General features: G+C 37.6%; 1 protein-coding gene and 1 non-coding gene across 4 annotated transcripts in view; both read right to left on the bottom strand.

Annotated features, from left to right (window-relative positions):
• The window catches only part of Eps15 (epidermal growth factor receptor pathway substrate 15), a 106,262-nt gene that overhangs the window by 75,068 nt on the left and 11,672 nt on the right, over positions 1–19,522 (bottom strand). For all 3 annotated transcript variants that reach the window (XM_031378162.1, XM_031378163.1, XM_031378164.1), the window contains exons 2-7: positions 17,719–17,760; positions 9,830–9,919; positions 8,962–9,009; positions 5,340–5,435; positions 2,378–2,443; positions 1,588–1,713 (exon numbers count right to left, since the gene is read on the bottom strand). In XM_031378162.1, the coding sequence (XP_031234022.1) occupies positions 1,588–1,713; positions 2,378–2,443; positions 5,340–5,435; positions 8,962–9,009; positions 9,830–9,919; positions 17,719–17,760 (468 nt within the window). The remainder of the gene's footprint in view (positions 1–1,587; positions 1,714–2,377; positions 2,444–5,339; positions 5,436–8,961; positions 9,010–9,829; positions 9,920–17,718; positions 17,761–19,522) is intronic.
• On the bottom strand, positions 4,213–4,353 carry LOC116097295. Its single transcript, XR_004121338.1, has one exon. It is a non-coding gene; the product is annotated as a small nucleolar RNA SNORA48 (small nucleolar RNA).

Genomic DNA, 19,522 nt, shown 5'->3' with positions numbered 1-19,522 from the left:
AAAAAAAAAAAAAAAAAAAAAAAAGGTGTCTAGATGTTGGTAGTGCAGGCCTGTGAGCCTAGTACCAGAGTGGCAGAGCTCCAGGATAAACAAAGAACATATCTCAAAAACTAAACAAAACAAAAAAATAAGAAGAAAATTTAAAAACACACAAGGTAGAAAGTTCTTGAAGAGCGCCAGCTGAGGCTTCCACATGCAAGTACACACAGAAAAACAAAAACAAAAACAAAAACAAAACCTCCAAAAAGACAGAAACTTGACAGTTTAGCAAATAAAAGAGCTTGGTACCAAACCGAATAAACTGAGTTTGCTCTATCCCAGGACTCACATGGTAGAAGGAGTGAACTGAGCCCCTCAAATTGTCCCCTAGTTTTCACAATGGCACATACCCAACACACACACACACAAACAAATTAATTAGTTAATTAGTTAAGATGCAATTTTAAAAAGACAGAGGAGAAATAAAAGAGCCCAAGATTTATGTCTCAGTGACATCAAAGAATTAAAGGTTCACATACAATTAGAGAAAAAAAACCAAAAAGCCTAGTAAGAGGGCAAAATTTTTGATTTTGTATTCCTTAAAACAAGGTCCTAGACTACATAGCATAAGGTAGAAAACATAAAATACATATGGTCTGGGCTTGGAGAGATGGTAATTAAGAGCACTCCTGCTCTTCCAGAGGATTTGAATTAATTCTCTGTACCCACATGGTGGTTCACAGCATCCTATAACTCCATACCAGTCTGTATTCATCTGTATACACACACACACACACACACACACACACACACACACACAAATCTTTTTAAAAATATAGATGGTCCTTAGAATTTTTTTAAAAACTAGATCATTCGCATATACATGGAAAGATACAACTATGCTTAATGGATGTACTGGCTGGTTTTGTGTGTCAACTTGACACAGGCTGGAGTTATCACAGAGAAGGGAGTTTCAGTTGGGGAAGTGCCTCCATGAGATCCAGCTGTGGGGCATTTTCTCAATTGCCCCTTGTGGGTGGCTCCATCCCTGGGCTAGAGGTCTTGGGTTCTATAAGAGAGCAGGCTGAGCAAGCCAGGAGAAGCAAGCCAGCAAGGAACATCTCTCCATGGCCTCTGCATCAGCTCCTGCTTCCTGACCTGCTTGAGTTCCAGTCCTGACTTCCTCTGGTGATCAACAACCATGTGAAGGGTAAGCTGAATAAACCCTTTCCTCCCCAACTTGCTTCATGGTCATGTATGTGCAGGAATAGAAACCCTGACTAAGACAATGGACTTACATATATAACTAAATCTAACCACTCATTTTATAGGGAATAATTAAAAACAGAAATACAAGACAATAAATTACATGTTACAAATACAAAAATTCTATACTGATACAACTTTAATAAGATCTATATATATTAAATTAGTGCTCCTGGTATATATAAAATTAGAATATATAATAACTGCATCTAGTACAATACTGTAATCCTAGCACTCATAAGTCTCAGGCAAGAGGTTCATGAGTTCTAAGCCAGCCTGAGCTATACATTAAGAATGTTTCCAAACAAACAAACAAACTACATTTGAAGTTTGCTATCTTACTCTTCCAAGGATTTCCACAGGTAACTTAGAGTTGAGCAACACTGGTTTCACTTTATCACCAGACAAAAATCCATCCACTGGGCTTAAACTGTCAAAAATTGCATCATATTTGGCTTTATCTTCAGACTACAATATGAAAAAAAAAAGATGACAAGTTAAATAATCATGAAAAGGATTTAACTGCACATATAAGAATCAAATCTTCAAATAACAGATTTTTAAGGTAACTTTTTTTTTTAAGATTTATTTATTTATTATATGTAAGTACACTGTAGCTGTCTTCAGACACTCCAGAAGAGGGCATCAGATCTCATTACAGATGGTTGTGAACTACCATGTGGTTGCTGGGATTTGAACTCAGGACCTTCAGAAGAGCAGTCAGTGCTCTACTGACTGAAAGCTACTGAGCCATCTCTCCAACCCCCAAGGTAACATTTTTTAAAAAAACATTCTCATCAAAATATATTAAATAACTTCAAAGTGTCTTACTAAAGACTAATTGAAACACCATGTTTCCTTTTTCTGCTATTGAGTTAGAATCAATCCCAGAGATGTAATGCTTTCAAACAGACCTACAACAAAGTAACACATCAGGAGTCATAGCTATCTTTCAGTTACCTGAAAGAAAGTTTTTTTAAATGTCACAAAATATCTAACAGAGCTAAGGCATTCCTCAAGCTTTTCAATTTCAGTATTTTCCCTACACTATCTGAACATGCATATGAAAGTCCAATGTAGAACAATGTATTTTGAGGGTAGGAAGCAAAGTAGATGCAGGAAACTTCCTTACCTTTACAGCCCACGGGAGCTCAGCGACTGAGCTCCTACTGGCTAGCAAAGGACTACTGGAGTCATGCTAGGAAATAAAGAGAACAATGAACTGTTGAAGTCCTCATGCTAATAATCAGTGAAGAAAATGTGGTTTTTGCATTTAAATATATTTGTGTAAGATGCTGGATATCAACACTATTTTACTTTAGTTAGACCTTCATCCATTGCCACTGAAATAAAAACATTTTCATTTTGCCAAATTACTTCACAGTGGAACACCACCTAAAACACATAACTGTAGAATTTCTCCTACAACTAAGAGTAAGATAACAGGCATCTACTCTGAACGTTAACAAAAATACTTACCACCTTTCCCCTGTATTATTTAAGAAAAGCAGACTAAAAAAAAAAAAACATCAAGCTCATTTAGCACTTGTAAGTTCCTTGTCATGAAACCTAATGTCAGCACACTCAAGTTTTTATCTTTACATGGCTAAAGACAGGTAAATACATTTGAAAAATCCCTATAATTATACCTAGGCAACAAACACCTATGGCAACCCTTGTAAGTCATATCTAAACAGAGAAATACATATTCTCAAAACTGGTTAGTATTTTTATCTTATTAGTTTATTTTATGTGTATGGTTATCTTGTCTGCATGTATGCTTGTGTACCACATGTATGGGTGGTGTCCATGTAGACCATAAAAGTATGTTGAATCCCCAATAACTGGAATTACAGACAGTTGTAAGCCATCAAATGGGTGCTAAAAATCAAACCTGAGTCCTCTGGAAGAGAAGCCAGTGTTCTTAACTACTAAGCCATCTCTCCAGCCCCCTAAAGTTAAAACACCTTAATACTTCTAAAATACTAAGTTTAAAAACAGAGGGGTTGGAGATACCTCAGTGATAAAACACTTGTCCAGTAGGTGTAAGGCCCTGAGTTTAACTCCAGCAGTACCAAAATGAAATTTAAAATTAAAACAAAATCCATTAAATTTCTGAAAAAGTTTGGAGTGAAGATAATATAGCTGTATCATATATAATTTCCCAAACAGTAATAATCAAAACATTGTAAAAATCAGCACACAGATAAACAGATCAATAATGAAGAACAGAAAAAATCCATAAAAACATCAACATGCATATGTAAATTTAAGTCATCACTGATGTGGCACTTGAAATTGGTATGAATTTGAATCCTCTCAGACCTCCATTAGGAATAACAAACAGAAAAAGAAACAATCAGTTTTAGCTTGACAATTTGTTTACACAAAACAATTTTGTTGCAGGGGTAAATGATATAGTCCAATTAAAAGACAAATGACAAATGGAAGAGTAGATTTGCAAATGATATGGGTGGAAAGTTAACTCCTTAAGTTTTAAAGAACCTCGAGAATGCAGGGATAAAAAGAATCACTTCAGAAAAACAGTCCTAGTCTAAACTTAGACATTCCCATAAGTGGACTATAAACCATTCAGAATCTTAAGAACTAATCAGCCAGGTGGCAGCAGTGGTGGCGCACGCCTTTAATCCCGGCGCTTGGGAGGCAGAGGCAGGCGGATTTCTGAGTTCAAAGACAGTCTGGTCTACAGAGTGAGTTCCAGGACAACTAGGGCTATACAGAGAAACCTGTCTCAGAAAAAAAAAAAAGAAAAAAGAAAAAAGAAAAATTAATCACTCTTACCCATAAGCTAAAAAGACAAATCTTTTTATACTTCACATACCATTTGCCACCTAGCTGAAAAGGATCTCTAAGTCTGAAAACAGTATGCAAGCAAAAGCACAAGGAAACTGACATGCTCACCAATTGCTATTAACAGTGAGATCCTACACGCAAAACCTCTTTTTCTTCTGTGCCCCAGGCATGAAAGAGCTTTGGCCACCAAGCCAGGCATCAAGCTAGAATGAACAAAGGACTGCCAACTGCTCTTCCCCTGACTGACATAAGAACACCAACAAATAGGTGTCTCTTTGCCCACTGCCAGGAGTTACATGCAAAAGCTTTTAAGGCAATCATTCTTGAGAGTTCATTTTTACATTTCTGCATATGGAAATTATATAAGCAAAATTACTATTCATTGTAGCACTTTTCCTTAAAAAATTATCTTTATGCCAATTAGCTGGGATTTATATAAGTCATAGTACATATAAATAAATTCAAATACTAAACAGAGTTTATGTTAACATGCAAGTATCTCTAAAAAATGTTTGTTTTAAAGGACATGGAATCAACTACATAAAATGCTACCATTAGAAAATTAAGAAATTGTGTATTTATGTTTTTGTATGTACATATAACTCTGAAAGACATACAGAAAACTAGTAACAGCAGTAATTACTAAGAAATAAAACCATATAGCTAAGTTATAGGGATTAAAGTCAAAAAATTAAAATGTTACTTTTTATTTCAAATCATGTGGCATAATTTTTTTAAGGTTTTATATATTTAATGTATGAGGATACTGTAGCTATCTCCAGATACACCAGAAGGGGGCATCCGATACCATTACAGATGGTTGTGAGTCACCATGTGGTTGCTAGGAATTGAACTCAGGACCTCTGGAGGAGCAGACAGCACTCTTAACCACTGAGCCATCTCTCCAGCCCATGTGGTATAATTTTTTTATGAATGTAGTATGTGTTCATGTATGTTTCTGTGTGGAGGCCAGAGATTGACTTCAGGTGTTGTCTTTATTCACTTTCCACTTTATTTCTTGGGCAGGATCTCTCATGTGACGCAGAGCTCACGGATTCCACTACTTTAGCTAACCAGAGTGCCTTGGGGAATCCGGTCTCCTCTGAATTCTGGGATTACAAGCAGGTCACTATACTATGCCTATCCAGCTTTTATGTAGGTTCTAGTGATCTGAACACCAGCCCTCGTGTTTACAAAGGCAAGCACTATATCCAATGAACCATCTCCCCAGCCCTGATCTTTATAATTAAATAAATTTTACATTTAAAATCATTTCTTACAAATCTTGGTGGAGGAACAGCCAGATTTAGGTTACTCAGTGAGACTTCCAGTCCATTCTGGGCACATGCCACAAGCCGTAAAGCAACAAAGAATTCCTGACAAAGAAAAGCATAAATGTTAGGAGCTCTTTTTCCCAATCTACCTTCTTATAAGCCCACTTTATTATTTGAAAGTGCAAAATACAAAATAATTCACAATTATCCCACAGTATTGTGTAAAACAAAATATAACAGTATATTTGTTTCAAAAACATTTGCTTTAAAATTGAGAAAAAAAGACACATACAAAAATTATTCTATCATCTATTACCATTAGTAAAAAAAGTAACAGATAAAAATGTTTAAATATACTGTGGTACATGAAAAGTGGAAACTGTATAGAATATTCATACTTTAAAGAATATTCAATTTTACTAAAAAGTGTTGTCTATTAACTGAGAAGCATTTGGGTGGGGAAGCCTAAAATGAAATAATAAACTAACTGTTATCAAAAGTCAACTCTCGAATGGGAGAAATAATTTTGAAATTGGATCAGGAGTCCAAGAGTCAATCACTGTTATTCCAAAAGAACTACAAAAAACAATTGGGCAGTATTCATAAATCTTCACCAAAATCCTTATACTTTAAGTCTCAACTCAAGTATATAAGTAAAGAAATATAAAGAAGCTGAATTTGTTTTCAGTCATTATGAGTGTTTTATTCCAGTAATATTTTTTCCAATTTTTCAACATCCGAAGGCTGCTGCTGATTCAATGTTTCATTATTTGTAGCTATCCCTCATTCTCACCTACTTCTAACCTTTCTACTTCTTATCTACTCCTAACCCTGTCTGACCTTGCAAGCTATCTGTTTTACTCAATACTGGCCTCTTGAAATTTTTCAAGAGATTCTCCTTGGGACTGGGAATGTAACTCATGGTAGAGTACTTGTCTCACATACATGACAGACCCTTGGTTTTATCTCTAGTTTTATCTCTATCTACTCTTTCTGTGTATCTGTCTCACTCTCTATCTTGTTCTTTCCCTCTGTCTCACTTTCTGTCTTACTCTCTCTCCTTTTTTCTCATTTGCCCAAGAAGTTTCTGTGTAATCAGACTTCAACTCTCACAGCTGAGAAACTATGGCCTAAGTCACAAATAACCTCCTAGCTCCTTCATCCTCCTTACAGTCTTAGCAGCTCAGGCAAAAATGATGCTTCAAAGCTCATCTCATCTGCGGAGCATCATGAAGCATCCCCACTTCTCTCTCCTTTGACTTCCTATGTCTCTTCTGCTGACAGCTTGTTTGCACCAAGCTTTCAATACTGGGATTCTTCAGCTACTCACTCTTAAAGAAGCAGATCCATTTCTACAGTGTGGATGAGCTCTGAAGTGAAGTAATTCTCCATTAAATTCTAGCTCTGCTACCTAAAGCTATAATGCCTTGAGCAAATTAAATAAAATTCAACCCTGAAAGGAGGGCTGTCTAGTAATATCTACTTTGCGATATATTAGGAGCAATGAAATCAAAACTATTCTGTAGGAGGAAAGCACCAAGTGTCATTTTGTTATATAAATTCTCAATATTGGTTTCTTTTCTTTCTTTCATAGGATAATTCAAACAGTATTACCTTTGGGCTGGGGAAATGGCTCAGTGGATAAAGTGCTTGCCATGCAAGAGTGAGGACTGAAGTTCAGATCTCTAGAACACATATAAAGCTGGGTATACCAGTACACATTTGTATCCCAGCATGCTATGGCTACAACAGAGGTGGAGAAGGGAGTCTATAGAAGCTTAGGGCTAGCCTACCTGGCATATGTAGCTGAAAAATCCTGCCTCAATCAAGGCTGAGAGTGAAGACTAACACCAGAGAGGTTGTCTTCTGATCTACACGTGCACAAGGGCATACTTAGATCTGTACTCTACTCAGACATACACATGAACATGTACATACATATACACACTAAACACACACTTTTTTAAAAAGTATATCTTTGCTGTAGTTTGGATCTTAAATGTCCCCTAATCCATGCCAAGCTCATATGCTAAAGGCATGGTCCTGGGTGTTGTTACCAGTAGGTGAAAAAGTTTAAGAGGGAGGGTCTATGTAGGTCATTGAGGGTTAGCCCTTGAAGGAGATATGGGGACCCCAGTCCTTTCTCCTCTCTTTCCTTCTCAGCAGCAATGAGGTGAGCGAGCTTTTATTCACCATGCCTTTCTGCTTTGACATTCTGCTTTATCACAAATTCAAAAATGCAGCCAAATGGTTGTAGGCTGTAACTTTGATTAACTGTGACTTGACACAAATCCTTCTTCAAAATGCCAAAACAAAACACTATGCCTTCAGTGTAAACTCAAACGTCAATGGCAGACCCATATATCTAGCAACCTGGATATCACAAAGACAACTCACACTCATCCAATGTCCATGACTACCAGCAAAGAAGTTTTTATATTAAAAACTCCTAGGAGGAGCTATATCTGTCATTGTCTCCTTTTCATTTGTAAAACCTAGCTCTTAACAAATATTTCTTGACTGAGTGGGCAATACCTGAGTGCCAGTGTCCTCAGTGCCTTAAACTGGCCCTTCTTCCCAGAACCTCCAATGAGAACTACTATAATCTAGTCCTGAAATCCTGGGTGTTCTTGAGGCTAGAGAGATGACTCTACTATTGAGAGCACTGGCTGCTCTTCCAGAGGACATAGGTTCAATTCCTGTTACCCACATGGCAGCTTACAACTATCTGTAATTCCAGTTCCAGGGGAACCAATGCCCCATCCTTTGCCAGCAACAGGCACGCATGAGATAAAAGAACATGCACATATGTGCAGGTAAAATACCCATATATATATAACATAGATTCCATATAAATGAGGCTGGGTATTTTGACTCTATCATTTAATTATTATTCTCATCTATTGTCTAGTTTGAATCTGTTTTAGCTATGTTCATAGGGAAAATGAGCTTTACAAAGTTGGTGCTAAGCAAGAGTATCAGCACATAGTAAACTTTCAACAAGCCAAAATAAAGTGTGTGTATATATATATATATATATATATAAATACCATATATATATATGGTATTTAATCTTTGGCTTTAATCACTTTCACATATTTATAGACTAGAGTGTAGTTCCATCTTGCAAATCACTTTTTGGTTTACACATAAGAAGTAAAACAAGAATTTAGGTTTGATTACCACCAAAGACTCCTTTCAAAGGTCAGGGCTGATCTATAGTAACACTTACTTATAAAACCAATGTTTACTTATGATCTCATATATTCAAGAAGTTTAATTAATAAGATAAAAAACAAAGTCTCTCTATAGGATAGACTATATATATAAATATATAGATACATATTTATAGTATATATAACATATATCTATTAATATATGTATATATATTGTTTAAATATATAACATTTTATATAACATATATAATATAATATGTATAGATATATGTTTCAAAAAACAATGTTACCAAACTTTAGTAATCAGTTAAATGTTCAGTCATTAGATATACTTTCAATGATAGGACACATGGTCTTGAAAAACAAATTTTTAGCTTAAAAATAAAAAAACTTGCAACTTTTTCTTTCAAATTAGTCAATAAACATAATTCACAAGATTATGTCAATCTTACTTGTTTGTTCAGGACACCTTTACCATCTGTGTCAGCTAAATCCCAAATCTGAAATTTAGGAGGAAAACAGAATCAATCTTTATATATATTTTAACAAGAATCATTAAAAGAATCATTTAAAAGCCAAGTCCCTGTAATTTATAGCATTATGATCAATATAAACAGATCTAGGAATCATTAAAAATTATTCAATGAAACTCTTTCAAAGACAAGAAGGCCTAGGTTAGATGATCTGGCTTAAGAACATTAAAGGAATGAGGGAAAAATTAAACCCAAGTTCCAACTTTTAGTCAAATGACCTTTCCCTAGCCCAGGGCTTAACTTTGAATCAAATGCTGTCTACTGAAACACATTACCCAGATTTTAATTCTTATTAAGAAGAATTTTTTCCTAATAGAGGATAATGTTTATCTGTGAATCATGAAATTATTAATATTGAATATTTTAAGATTTTTATTATATATCAATATCATGCATAACAATTTGGCAAGAGAGGGGCTTTCCACCTCTGTTCTTTCCAATCCCTCACTCTACTTTGACATTAAACACAGGCAGCTTTACAAAGGAAGCAAGGATAGGTCTGACTGTTTGAGTGGACAGCAAGATTCCGACTCTACACTGTCTCTTCCCAATACCCAAATGCACAACTCCTTTCTCACTTCATCCTAGTGATGTTTCTAAAATGTTCCACAACAGTTTAATTTTCAAAAGGGTAACTTATTATACCATAACACCCCCTCCTATTATTAACTGCTTCTATAACTCAGTTCTAACTTGTATGTCTCTTGACTGCATCCTTCTGAATTTACTTGCAGTTTCACTATGCTACATATTCACGCATAATCTAGTTATAATAAACACATACTACCTTTCCAAGAATCAAGTCTGGAAGCCCTGACTTTTTCAGGAATGCAGCAGCATCTAAAGCCAACACCCTTCCAGTATTGCCTGCTTCAACCTGAAAAGATAGAAACAGGAAACAGACAATAAAACACAAAATCAAAATTACTGCAATTCTCTGTTTCACCTCCCTACCTTAAGAACTGGAACCAGAATCCTTCTGCTAACAAGGACAAGGACTCTGCAGTGTCTTAAAACAATGGTGTCATCTAGACAGGAGTGAATTTGTAAAATATGTGTCTCTCCTGTCTATTATCCAAGTGAAAAACAAGCTCAGGAAAAGCAAATGAGTAGTCAGAACATGAACTAGATCTTTTAACCCCTCATTTTTTTTTCAGCTTTTTTTATTAGATGTTTTCTTTATTTACATTGTAAATCTTATCCCCTCCAAAAACCCCTCTATCCCATCCCCCCTCTCCCTGCTCACTAACCTACCTGCTCCAGCTTCCCTGTCTTGGCATTCCCCTACACTGCTGCATTGAGCCTTCATGAGACCAAGGGCCTCTCCTCTCACTGATGTCCCACAAGGCCATGCTCTGCTACATATGCTGCTGGAGCCACCATGTGTACTCTTTGTTAACCCCTCATTTTTATGGTTGTCATTTAAATACCAATAAAAGAAAAAGGTACTTCCTGAGGTCTCCTGACAAACTGAAATAGCTGTTTATGTTATCTGCCTCTTACATAGTTTTAGATCAACTGCTTTTATATCTACTCTTAGAAACTGTAATATTAAAAAAAAAAAATCAAAGCAGTATCAGCTCTAAACCAAGCAGTAAGTCATGACAATGTCCAAATATTTAGTTTATCTAGTATACTAAGAGAAACACATCATTTTCATTGATGGGGACTTTCCTTTAAGACAGAATGCAGTCATAAGAAACAAGAAAACAGCCGGGCGGTGGTGGCACACATCTTTAATCCCAGTACTTGGGAGGCAGAGGCAGGCAGATTTCTGAGTTCAAAGCCAGCCTGGTCTACAGAGTGAGTTCCAGGACAGCCAGGGATACACAGAGAAACCCTGTCTCGAAAAAAAAAAAAAAAAAAAAAAAAAAAAAAAAAAAAAAAACAAGCAAACAAAAAGAAACAAGAAAACAGAACAACAAAAAAAGCCCAAAACTCATTTTTGTAAAGGTTTTTCTAAATTTCTATTAGTAAATATAAAAAGTAAATCTTAAAAAAAGTCAAGAAAAAGGAAATATTATACTAGGATATCTAAAAACTAGTTGAGTTTCTAGTTTAGTTAAAAGACTAAATTTTCACCGGGCGTTGGTGGCGCATGCCTTTAATCCCAGCACTTGGGAGGCAGAGGCAGATGGATTTCTGAGTTCGAGGCCAGCATGGTCTACAGAGTGAGTTCCAAGACAGCCAGAGCTACACAGAGAAACCCTGTCTCAAAAAACGGAAAAAAAAAAAAAGACTAAATTTTCAGGATGGAGAAATGTCTCAGTAGTTAAGAACACTGACTGTTCTTCCAGAGGTCGAGTTCAATTCCCAGCAACCACATGGTGGCTCCCAACCATCTGTAATGGGAACTAGATGGCCTCCTCTGGTGTGTCTGAAAACAGCAACAGTGTACACAGATACATAAAATAAATAAAAATTAAAAAAAAAAGACTAAATTTTCTGTCAACACACAAAGTATTCTACACAGCCCAGTACCAGCAAAGAAGCAAAAGGGGAAAAAAACAAACAAACAAACAAACAAAAAAAACAAAAAACCTTCCAAAGAAAGAACAGGCCAGAGGCACTCAGCAAAAAAAAAAGAAAAGAAAAAAAAAAAAAAGAACTGCCTAGTCCTTCAATTTTGGGGGAAGAAGAAAATACTGAAAGTATCAGGAAACATGCCTCTGGAAACTAGAACTACTTTTCTTTGCCCACTTACTTCCTTACCATGGTAGAAAAGGAAATTCACACCCAGCATATCAATACACTCAAAGAAAACATAGATTGAATTCATTAAGTATTTATATACTGTATTCTAATATGGAATCTTATAAAATTCTATTCTTGCAGTCATAGAAACAAATTAAGAACATCCATTTACATTCACCTACAGGCAGTATCTATAGTCCTGGTTCCTGCAAAAGGCTCTCTGCTATAAACTACAAGCTAGAATCTATGTCCTCAACAAAGTTTCATAGTTTCATAAAGGATTTAAATTTCAACACTTAAAAAACAGACTTCTGGGCTGAGAATATAGCTTAGTGATAGAGTGGTTACCTAGCATGTATAAAAGCCTTATGATTGATTCTCAGTACAGTAAAAGAAAAAGAATAAAAAAAAACAGACACAATGGCACATGGCTATTTTTGTCTGTTTTTGTTTTTTTAATTAATTTACTTTTTAATTTATTTGCATTTCAATTGTTATCCCCTTACCCAATTCCCCTCTCCAGCAACCCCTAGCCCACTCCCCTCCCTGCTTCTACAAGAGTATTCCTCCCACCTACCCACTTCCACTTCCCCACCCTTGATTCCCCTACATTGGGGCATCTATGGAGACTTTGTAGGACCAAGGACCTCTCCTCTCATTGATGCCTGACAAGACCATCCTCTAGTAGATATGCAGCTGGAGCCATGTGTACACCTTGGTTGGTAGGGCACATGCCTTTTAATGTGTGTGTTGTTTTACTTGCACATATATCTGTATACCACATATGTACTCAATACCCACAGAAACCACAAGAGAGTATTGGATCCCCTCCAGCTGGGGTTGTAAATGGTTTTGAGCTACCATGTGGGTACTAGAAATTGGTCCCAGATCCTCTGGAAAAGAGTAACCAGTATTGTTACCTCCTGAGCCACCTCTCCAATCCCAGCACATGCCTTTAATCCCAAAACTTGGGAAGAGGCAAGAGAATTAGAAATTCAAGACACAGCTCCATTACACAGTAAATTTCAAGGCCAGTCTGGGATGCATAAAATCATGACTCAAGAGCCAGGGGTTGTGGTTGTGCATCCCTTTAATCCCAGTGCTCCAGAGGAAGAGCAGAGGCAGACAGATCTCTGAATTTGAGGCTAGCCTGGTCTACAGATTTCCAGAACAGCCAGCCAGAGCTACACAGAAAAATCCTGTCTTTACAAAAAAAAGACCTCAAGCCGGGCGTGGTGGCGCACGCCTTTAATCCCAGCACTTGGGAGGCAGAGGCAGGTGGATTTCTGAGTTCGAGGCCAGCCTGGTCTACAGAGTGAGCTCCAGGACAGCCAGGGCTATACAGAGAAACCCTGTCTCGAAAAAGGAGAGAAAAAGATACCTGAAGAATTTTTAGACTATACTAGTAAACTGAACTAGGCCTCTGGCCTCTTTCTATCCTGGAAGCCAATCTACTACACCAAAGCAAACTCCTGACACAAGATAAGCCAAAAAATAACCACACAGGACTGAACAAATTACTTGCAATGTAATGGTGCCTATTGTTTGGGATGTTACTGGGATTTTATTTTACTTTTCAGGCATCAGAGGTTGAGCTCAAGGTCTCCCATATGTAGACACTCTACTTCAATGCATATATGCAGCCCTATATTAGAACTATTTGACTTTTTAAAAGGTAAGTTTTTGATATGTTGCCTAAGCTAACTCTGAACTAGCCAGCTCAAGGGATCCTCTTGTCTCACACCATTTCCCTTTTTCTCTTCACTTCTTTTTCTTTGTTTGAGAATGGGGGATATCTTTTAAAATAATGTTTAAAAGTTATTTCTCTGTGTATGTGGTGGGGGCAGGGGCATGGCATGTGTGTAGAGGTCAAAGGACAACTGTTGAGAATCCATTCTTTTCACCCACCATGAATCCTGGGGACCAAGCTCAGGTTATCAGGCTTGTGCAGCAAGTACCTTACCTGGGCAGTCATCACAAGTCCTTTCCCCAATCTTTTTTCATCTTAGTTTTTTTGTTTTGTTTTTTCGCTTCAAAAACCAAGGCCTCATGTAGTCCACCCTGACCTTAAACTCCTGACACCCTCTCACCCCATTCTCCACTTCCCAAGGGCTGGGATCACACATACATGAGCAATAATGCCCAAGTCTCTTTTTTTACAGACAAGGGTCTCATTATGTAACCCAGGCTGGCCTTAAACTAATGATTTTCCTGTCTCAGCCTGCATCGAACTCCAATGTAACTGAAGATGACCCTGATCCTGTCTCCACCTCCCAAGTTCTGGGATCACAGTGTATACTACTATATCTGCTTAGGGAAACCTTAAAGATGTCATTTCCCCACCTCCACCTCACCTCCAGTGCTTGGGACAGAACCCACGGCTTTGTGCATAGTAAAAAAGCACTCTATAAGTAAGGTACACCCTCATATCAAAATGTGTGAAAAAAAGTACTTTTTTTTTCTTCCTAGCTCGCTCTCTCATTACTTAATTTGTAGGATCCACTTCAGTAAACTGATAGAAACATTTTCCAATAGGACCTGATTTCTTTGATGCATCAGAGTATCAAAACAGTGATTCTTTTTTTTTTTTTCCTTTGGTTTTTTTTCGAGACAGGGTTTCTCTGTATAGCCTTGGCTGTCCTGGAACTCACTCTGTAGACCAGGCTGGCCTCGAACTCAGAAATCCACCTGCCTCTGCCTCCCAAGTGCTGGGATTAAAGGCGTGTGCCACCACCGCCCTGCGAAAATGTTGGTTTTATAAAGTTCCACCATCACAAGTATTAAGCATTTTAGCTAAGAACTTTTTTGGGCCAGGCAGTGGTGGCACAGGCCTTTAATCCCAGCACTTGGGAGGCAGAGGCAGGCGGATTTCTGAGTTCGAGGCCAGCCTGGTCTACAGAGTGAGTTCCAGGACAGCCAGGGTTACACAGGGAAACCCTGTCTCAAAACAACAACAACAACAACAACAAAACAAAAAAACAAAAAAAAAAACAAAAACAAACAAAAAAAACTGTTTTTGGGGGGAAAGCAATTCTTTTATTCACAACAACTGGAAATATAGTAAAAAGAATGTCTAAGGTTTAGATCCTAAACTAAAGCCAGAAGAACAAATAAGAAAAGTTTAAAAGTTTGATCAAAAACCAGTAATGAAGCCAGGAATGGTGGCAAACACCTATAACCCTATCATTTCAGAGGTAAAGTACGAGGACAGCAATTTAGGACAGCCTCTGCTACACAGCAAGTGTGAGGTCATCTTGGGCTACAATGACACCTTGTCCCCAGCCCATCCTCCCCTGCAATCCCAGCACTGGGAGGCCCAAGAAGGGGGATCTAAAGTTTAAGGGAAGTCTGGCTACACAGGAAGACTCTGTGTAAAAATTATAACCAACACTGGCATGTTGTGCACATTGCTGCCCACAACAGTAACCTCACACTTGAGAAGTAATGGCAGGAAGATCAGAAGTACAAAGTTATCCTCAACTCTATCATGTGTTTGAGTTCAGTCTGAAATCTCATCTCAAAAAGATTTTTTTAAAAAAGCATAAAGTCAAATTGAGCATAATGGCTTATACCTGTAATCCCAGCTACTCATGCGAATGAGGCAGAAGAATGACTTGAGCCCTCATGTCTATGACCTTCTTGAGCAACAAGAATCCTACTCTTAAGAAGTGTGTGTATGTATATGCTTAAAATTAAAAATATACCAGACTCTACATATTTTTAAGAATTCTAGACTTATAAGTCAAAACCAAAGGGATCTCTGTACTGGCTAATTAGTGTCTGCTAAAATGAGGTGGACAGGCAAGCCAAACGAGACCAGTCTTTTCTATAATTACTCAAGTTTTCTGTGAAATGAGTACACAGAAGTGAGCAAACGAAACTGGGCACAGGAGCACATACTTGTAATCACAGCACTTGGAAGGCAGAGGCAGAAGGTTCAAGATCATACTCTGCTACTTAATGAGTTCCAGGCCAGCCTAGAGTGCATAAAACTGTCTCAAGAGAGAGAGAAAGAGAGAGAGAGATGGAGGGAGGGAGAGAGGGAGGGAGAGAGGGAGGGAGGAAGAGAGAGAGAGATGAGTAATTGAAACCATCTAGAACATCAGGACATTAGCTGATCTTAAAATATGTGTGTGTTCCTGGTTAGCTTTTTAATAAGGCTTTAAACTGTGGAATGAGAAATTATAGAACTCTGTTAGAATGCAAATGATTCTTGTCCATACACATGCAAATGAATTTTCTGACTAGTATGAGTCAGTAGGATGCATATTCTCATCTTCACTTTTAGTGCTTTTCAAGGCTGGGTATCACACAGCTCACACTGGCCTCAAACTCATTATGTAACCCAGGATTATCTTCAACTCTTGATCCTCTTGCTTCCTCCTTTAAATGCTACGATTAACAGATATTATCACATCTGGTTTTTTAATTCTTAATTTTATATCTGAATGTTGCCCTGAGTAATTAATTAACAAAAGCCTTGATACAAGTTTTGTTTGGTTGGTTCTACAGTTCTGGGAATTAAACCTAGGGTTTTGTGTATGCTTAGCATGTAATCCACCAAAAAGCTACACCTCAGCCTATGCTCAATTAATGTGTGTGTCAGCCATGATTTCAGTCTGTAAGACTTACTTAAATAGGACAGGTATAACATCACACACCTGTAATCTCAGCACTAGAGGCTGGTGCAGGAGGATTGTGACAAGTCAGACTATGCACCAGGCCATCCAGGCTATGGGGCAAGAACCAACCACCCAACCACCAAACCATCAACAAACAAACAAATGATAATTATTTCTCTTTGGCTTACACATTAATTTGGATATTTTTATCTGAATGAATATATCTAATGTTCTACAGATTTTTTTAACACTAATATTTAAGGTAACTAAATTCTCTTTCATTTTTCTGAGAGCTAATTGTTAGTGTCTGGTGTATGCCTGTAATCTCAGCACACAGGAGATTGAGATAAGATTATGTAATTTTAATTTTTTTCAAGTCCTATCTTTAATGATGGTTCTTAATGCTTTAACCTCTTTTATTGCCCACCACTCACCAGAGGTAGTGGGAAAGAAAGGATACAGAGGGGTAAGTGGACCTGTTTAGAAAGGTTCTTTGGAGCAACTCCATCTCTGTTGTCTGGAAATCAGCATTTCAGTTCACAGATTAGCAGGCATTGGCAGCTCGATCCACTCACAAACACTTCATGGATACACCAGCAGTCCAGTTTTATATAGAGTCTGGTTAGCAACAGTGATGACACAACCTAGCAGAGACAGCCAGGCCTCAGGCTTTGGCTCAGGTCAGCAGGAGGGATCAGTAGGAACACCAGGAGAAGTTCTTGGCTGTGTCTCTCTCAGAGCAGTGAAGACATGAAACCCACAAGTATTGCACAGCTAGCTGTACCAGCAAGCTAAGCTCTCTCTCAGTCGCTCATGGAGCCCTCCAAACATCAAACATCATGTAACCTCCACGTGCCTTGCCTCACTCAGTACAGCTCTTGCCTCAGTGTGGGCATCCAGCTATGCAATGTAAGTCGGACCAATACATGTGTGTTGTTAGCAAAGACTCCTCATCACATGTCCTTTCACATGCTTGCTTTAGCAAAACATCCTCTCTCCTGTGTCTGCTTCAGCGAAACGGTCGTTCATGAGTCTCTCTTAGTCTTTCATCTGTGTCCACTTCAGGAAAACACTCCTTCATGTGTTTGCCCCAGCAAAACACCTTCCAACATAACTGACTTTCTAAAGGACCCTTAAGTTTCCACTTCAGGATTATGTACTAAAAGGCCAACAGAGACCACTTAGCAGGACTCTCTCAAAACAAAATCAGTATCAAGTACTCAAAGCTAGAGGCTAAAGCCCCAAAAGTTGAAAGCATAACACATCAGACATATCTGGTGACTGTTTACCTACATGCATATAATCAACAACTGACAGCATATTTTATGGTCAATTCAGAATACAAATAATGAAATCTTACCTGTCTATAGTATTTTTCATATACAGGATTCCCACTTGACAACTAAAATAGAAATAAATAGCAATTATATTTTATTCAATAACTTCTTGTGATATAGTTGGCATTCATTCAAAAGATATTTGAAAAATAAAGACAAGATAAAAAGATCGTTTCAGAAAGATTGTTTTGGGGGAGGGGTTTGTCTTCTTTGGGGATAAGGAGAATGAGTAAACAATCATAGGTTACAAAGAACCAGGGAAACAAAGTCTAAGGGTTTTGTTTAATCATAATTTTAACCAGGAACCCAAAATATAACAGAAGTCAGTTGAAAGCTCTCTTCAAAATGCCCACCTTCTACCCAAATATCCAAGGTACTTAAAAATCAATTCAAAATCTACTTCAATAAAGTAATCAATGGAAGGCAAAGGATGCAGTACAGAAGGAAAGCACTTGCCTAGCATATAAAATGGTGTAAAATTATGACCACAGCAACAACAAACAACCTGTGGTACACAAACTGGTGTGCTGATGATGATCTGATGTCATCAGACTTGAATTGCTTATCTGCAGGCAGTGCCACTCACTTCACACTCCCATTCAAAGGGTGCCTTGTTCAGTAGATGAACATAATAGCTCATCTGCAAGGCAGCCTCAAAGTATCAATGCTCAAAACCTCAGGTTTGCCTGTACGGGAATATGGAAGAATGTGCAGGGCAAAGAAGGGCATCTATGAAAGTTCAAGGGTGACCGGAAAGCAGGAACTTAATTATGGAAGGAAAAAAAGAGAGTGAATCTACTTAGAAATAACATCTATGCATTCATTTAACAAAGCTCAGCCACATCTGTACAAAACAGGAAGAAACATGATGGTTGGTACATGCCTATGTACCTAGTCAAGGCTAGTCTGACTTACACAGCAAAACCATGTCTCAAACACACACACATATACAAAGAAAAAAAGAAGTGATGATCAAGAGATAACAGTATAACATTTTGTACAAGACAATTTATAAAGAACATCATTCATTTGCCATAGCAAACATGGTATAAGTTAAAGAAATGAGGATGCACAAAGGAAAACAAAGTCAAGAGTGATTCTGTGTGTGTGTGTGTGTGTGTGTGAAGATAGGAAGTAACTTAAAGTATAATTTTAAATGATTCAGTTGACAATCTGAATGTCCATGAAGGCAAAAAAAAAAAGGACAGTACTATTTAAGAAAGATCTGACAGTACTTACTAAAGAGAGAGGGAGAAGAAGAGCATGGGCAGAAATACACATGCACAGTGTGGAATATATACCATGTATAAATCAATATATACTCAAGATATATCATATGTGTACCAAGCATGTATTCATACCCAGTAGTTTCTGCTTTTCCAGAAAAAATAAATTCTTTGATTTTTAGTTTTGGGGGACAAGATTTCTCTGTGTAGCTCTGGCTATCTTGGAACTTAGACATCCACCTGCCTCTGCCTCCCAAGTGCTGGGATTAAAGGTGTGCATCATCAGTTTCAGAGTTCACTTTTTAAAGAGAGGGGAAAAAAAATCAGAAAATTCTTGTTTTCCCACTCCAGGCACTACTATGCTTCCTAATATGCCATGGACTGTCCAAGACAGTCTTGATTCACAGTTGGTTGTCCTAGCAGCTCAGTCAGATCATTACTATTTGTCTCAGATTTCTCATTTAAAAAAAAAAAAAACACACAGTTTCTGAAAAACTATTAAGGTAATGTTGAGTAAAAATTTTAAAATATATAAATAAAGCCAGGCAATGGTGGTACATGCCTTTAATCCCAGTACTCTGGAGGCAGAGACAAGTGGATC

This window comes from Mastomys coucha, unplaced genomic scaffold (assembly GCF_008632895.1).
Source record: "Mastomys coucha isolate ucsf_1 unplaced genomic scaffold, UCSF_Mcou_1 pScaffold18, whole genome shotgun sequence".
Lineage (NCBI taxonomy): Eukaryota > Metazoa > Chordata > Mammalia > Rodentia > Muridae > Mastomys > Mastomys coucha.
This window is presented reverse-complemented; position numbering and strand designations above follow the sequence as displayed.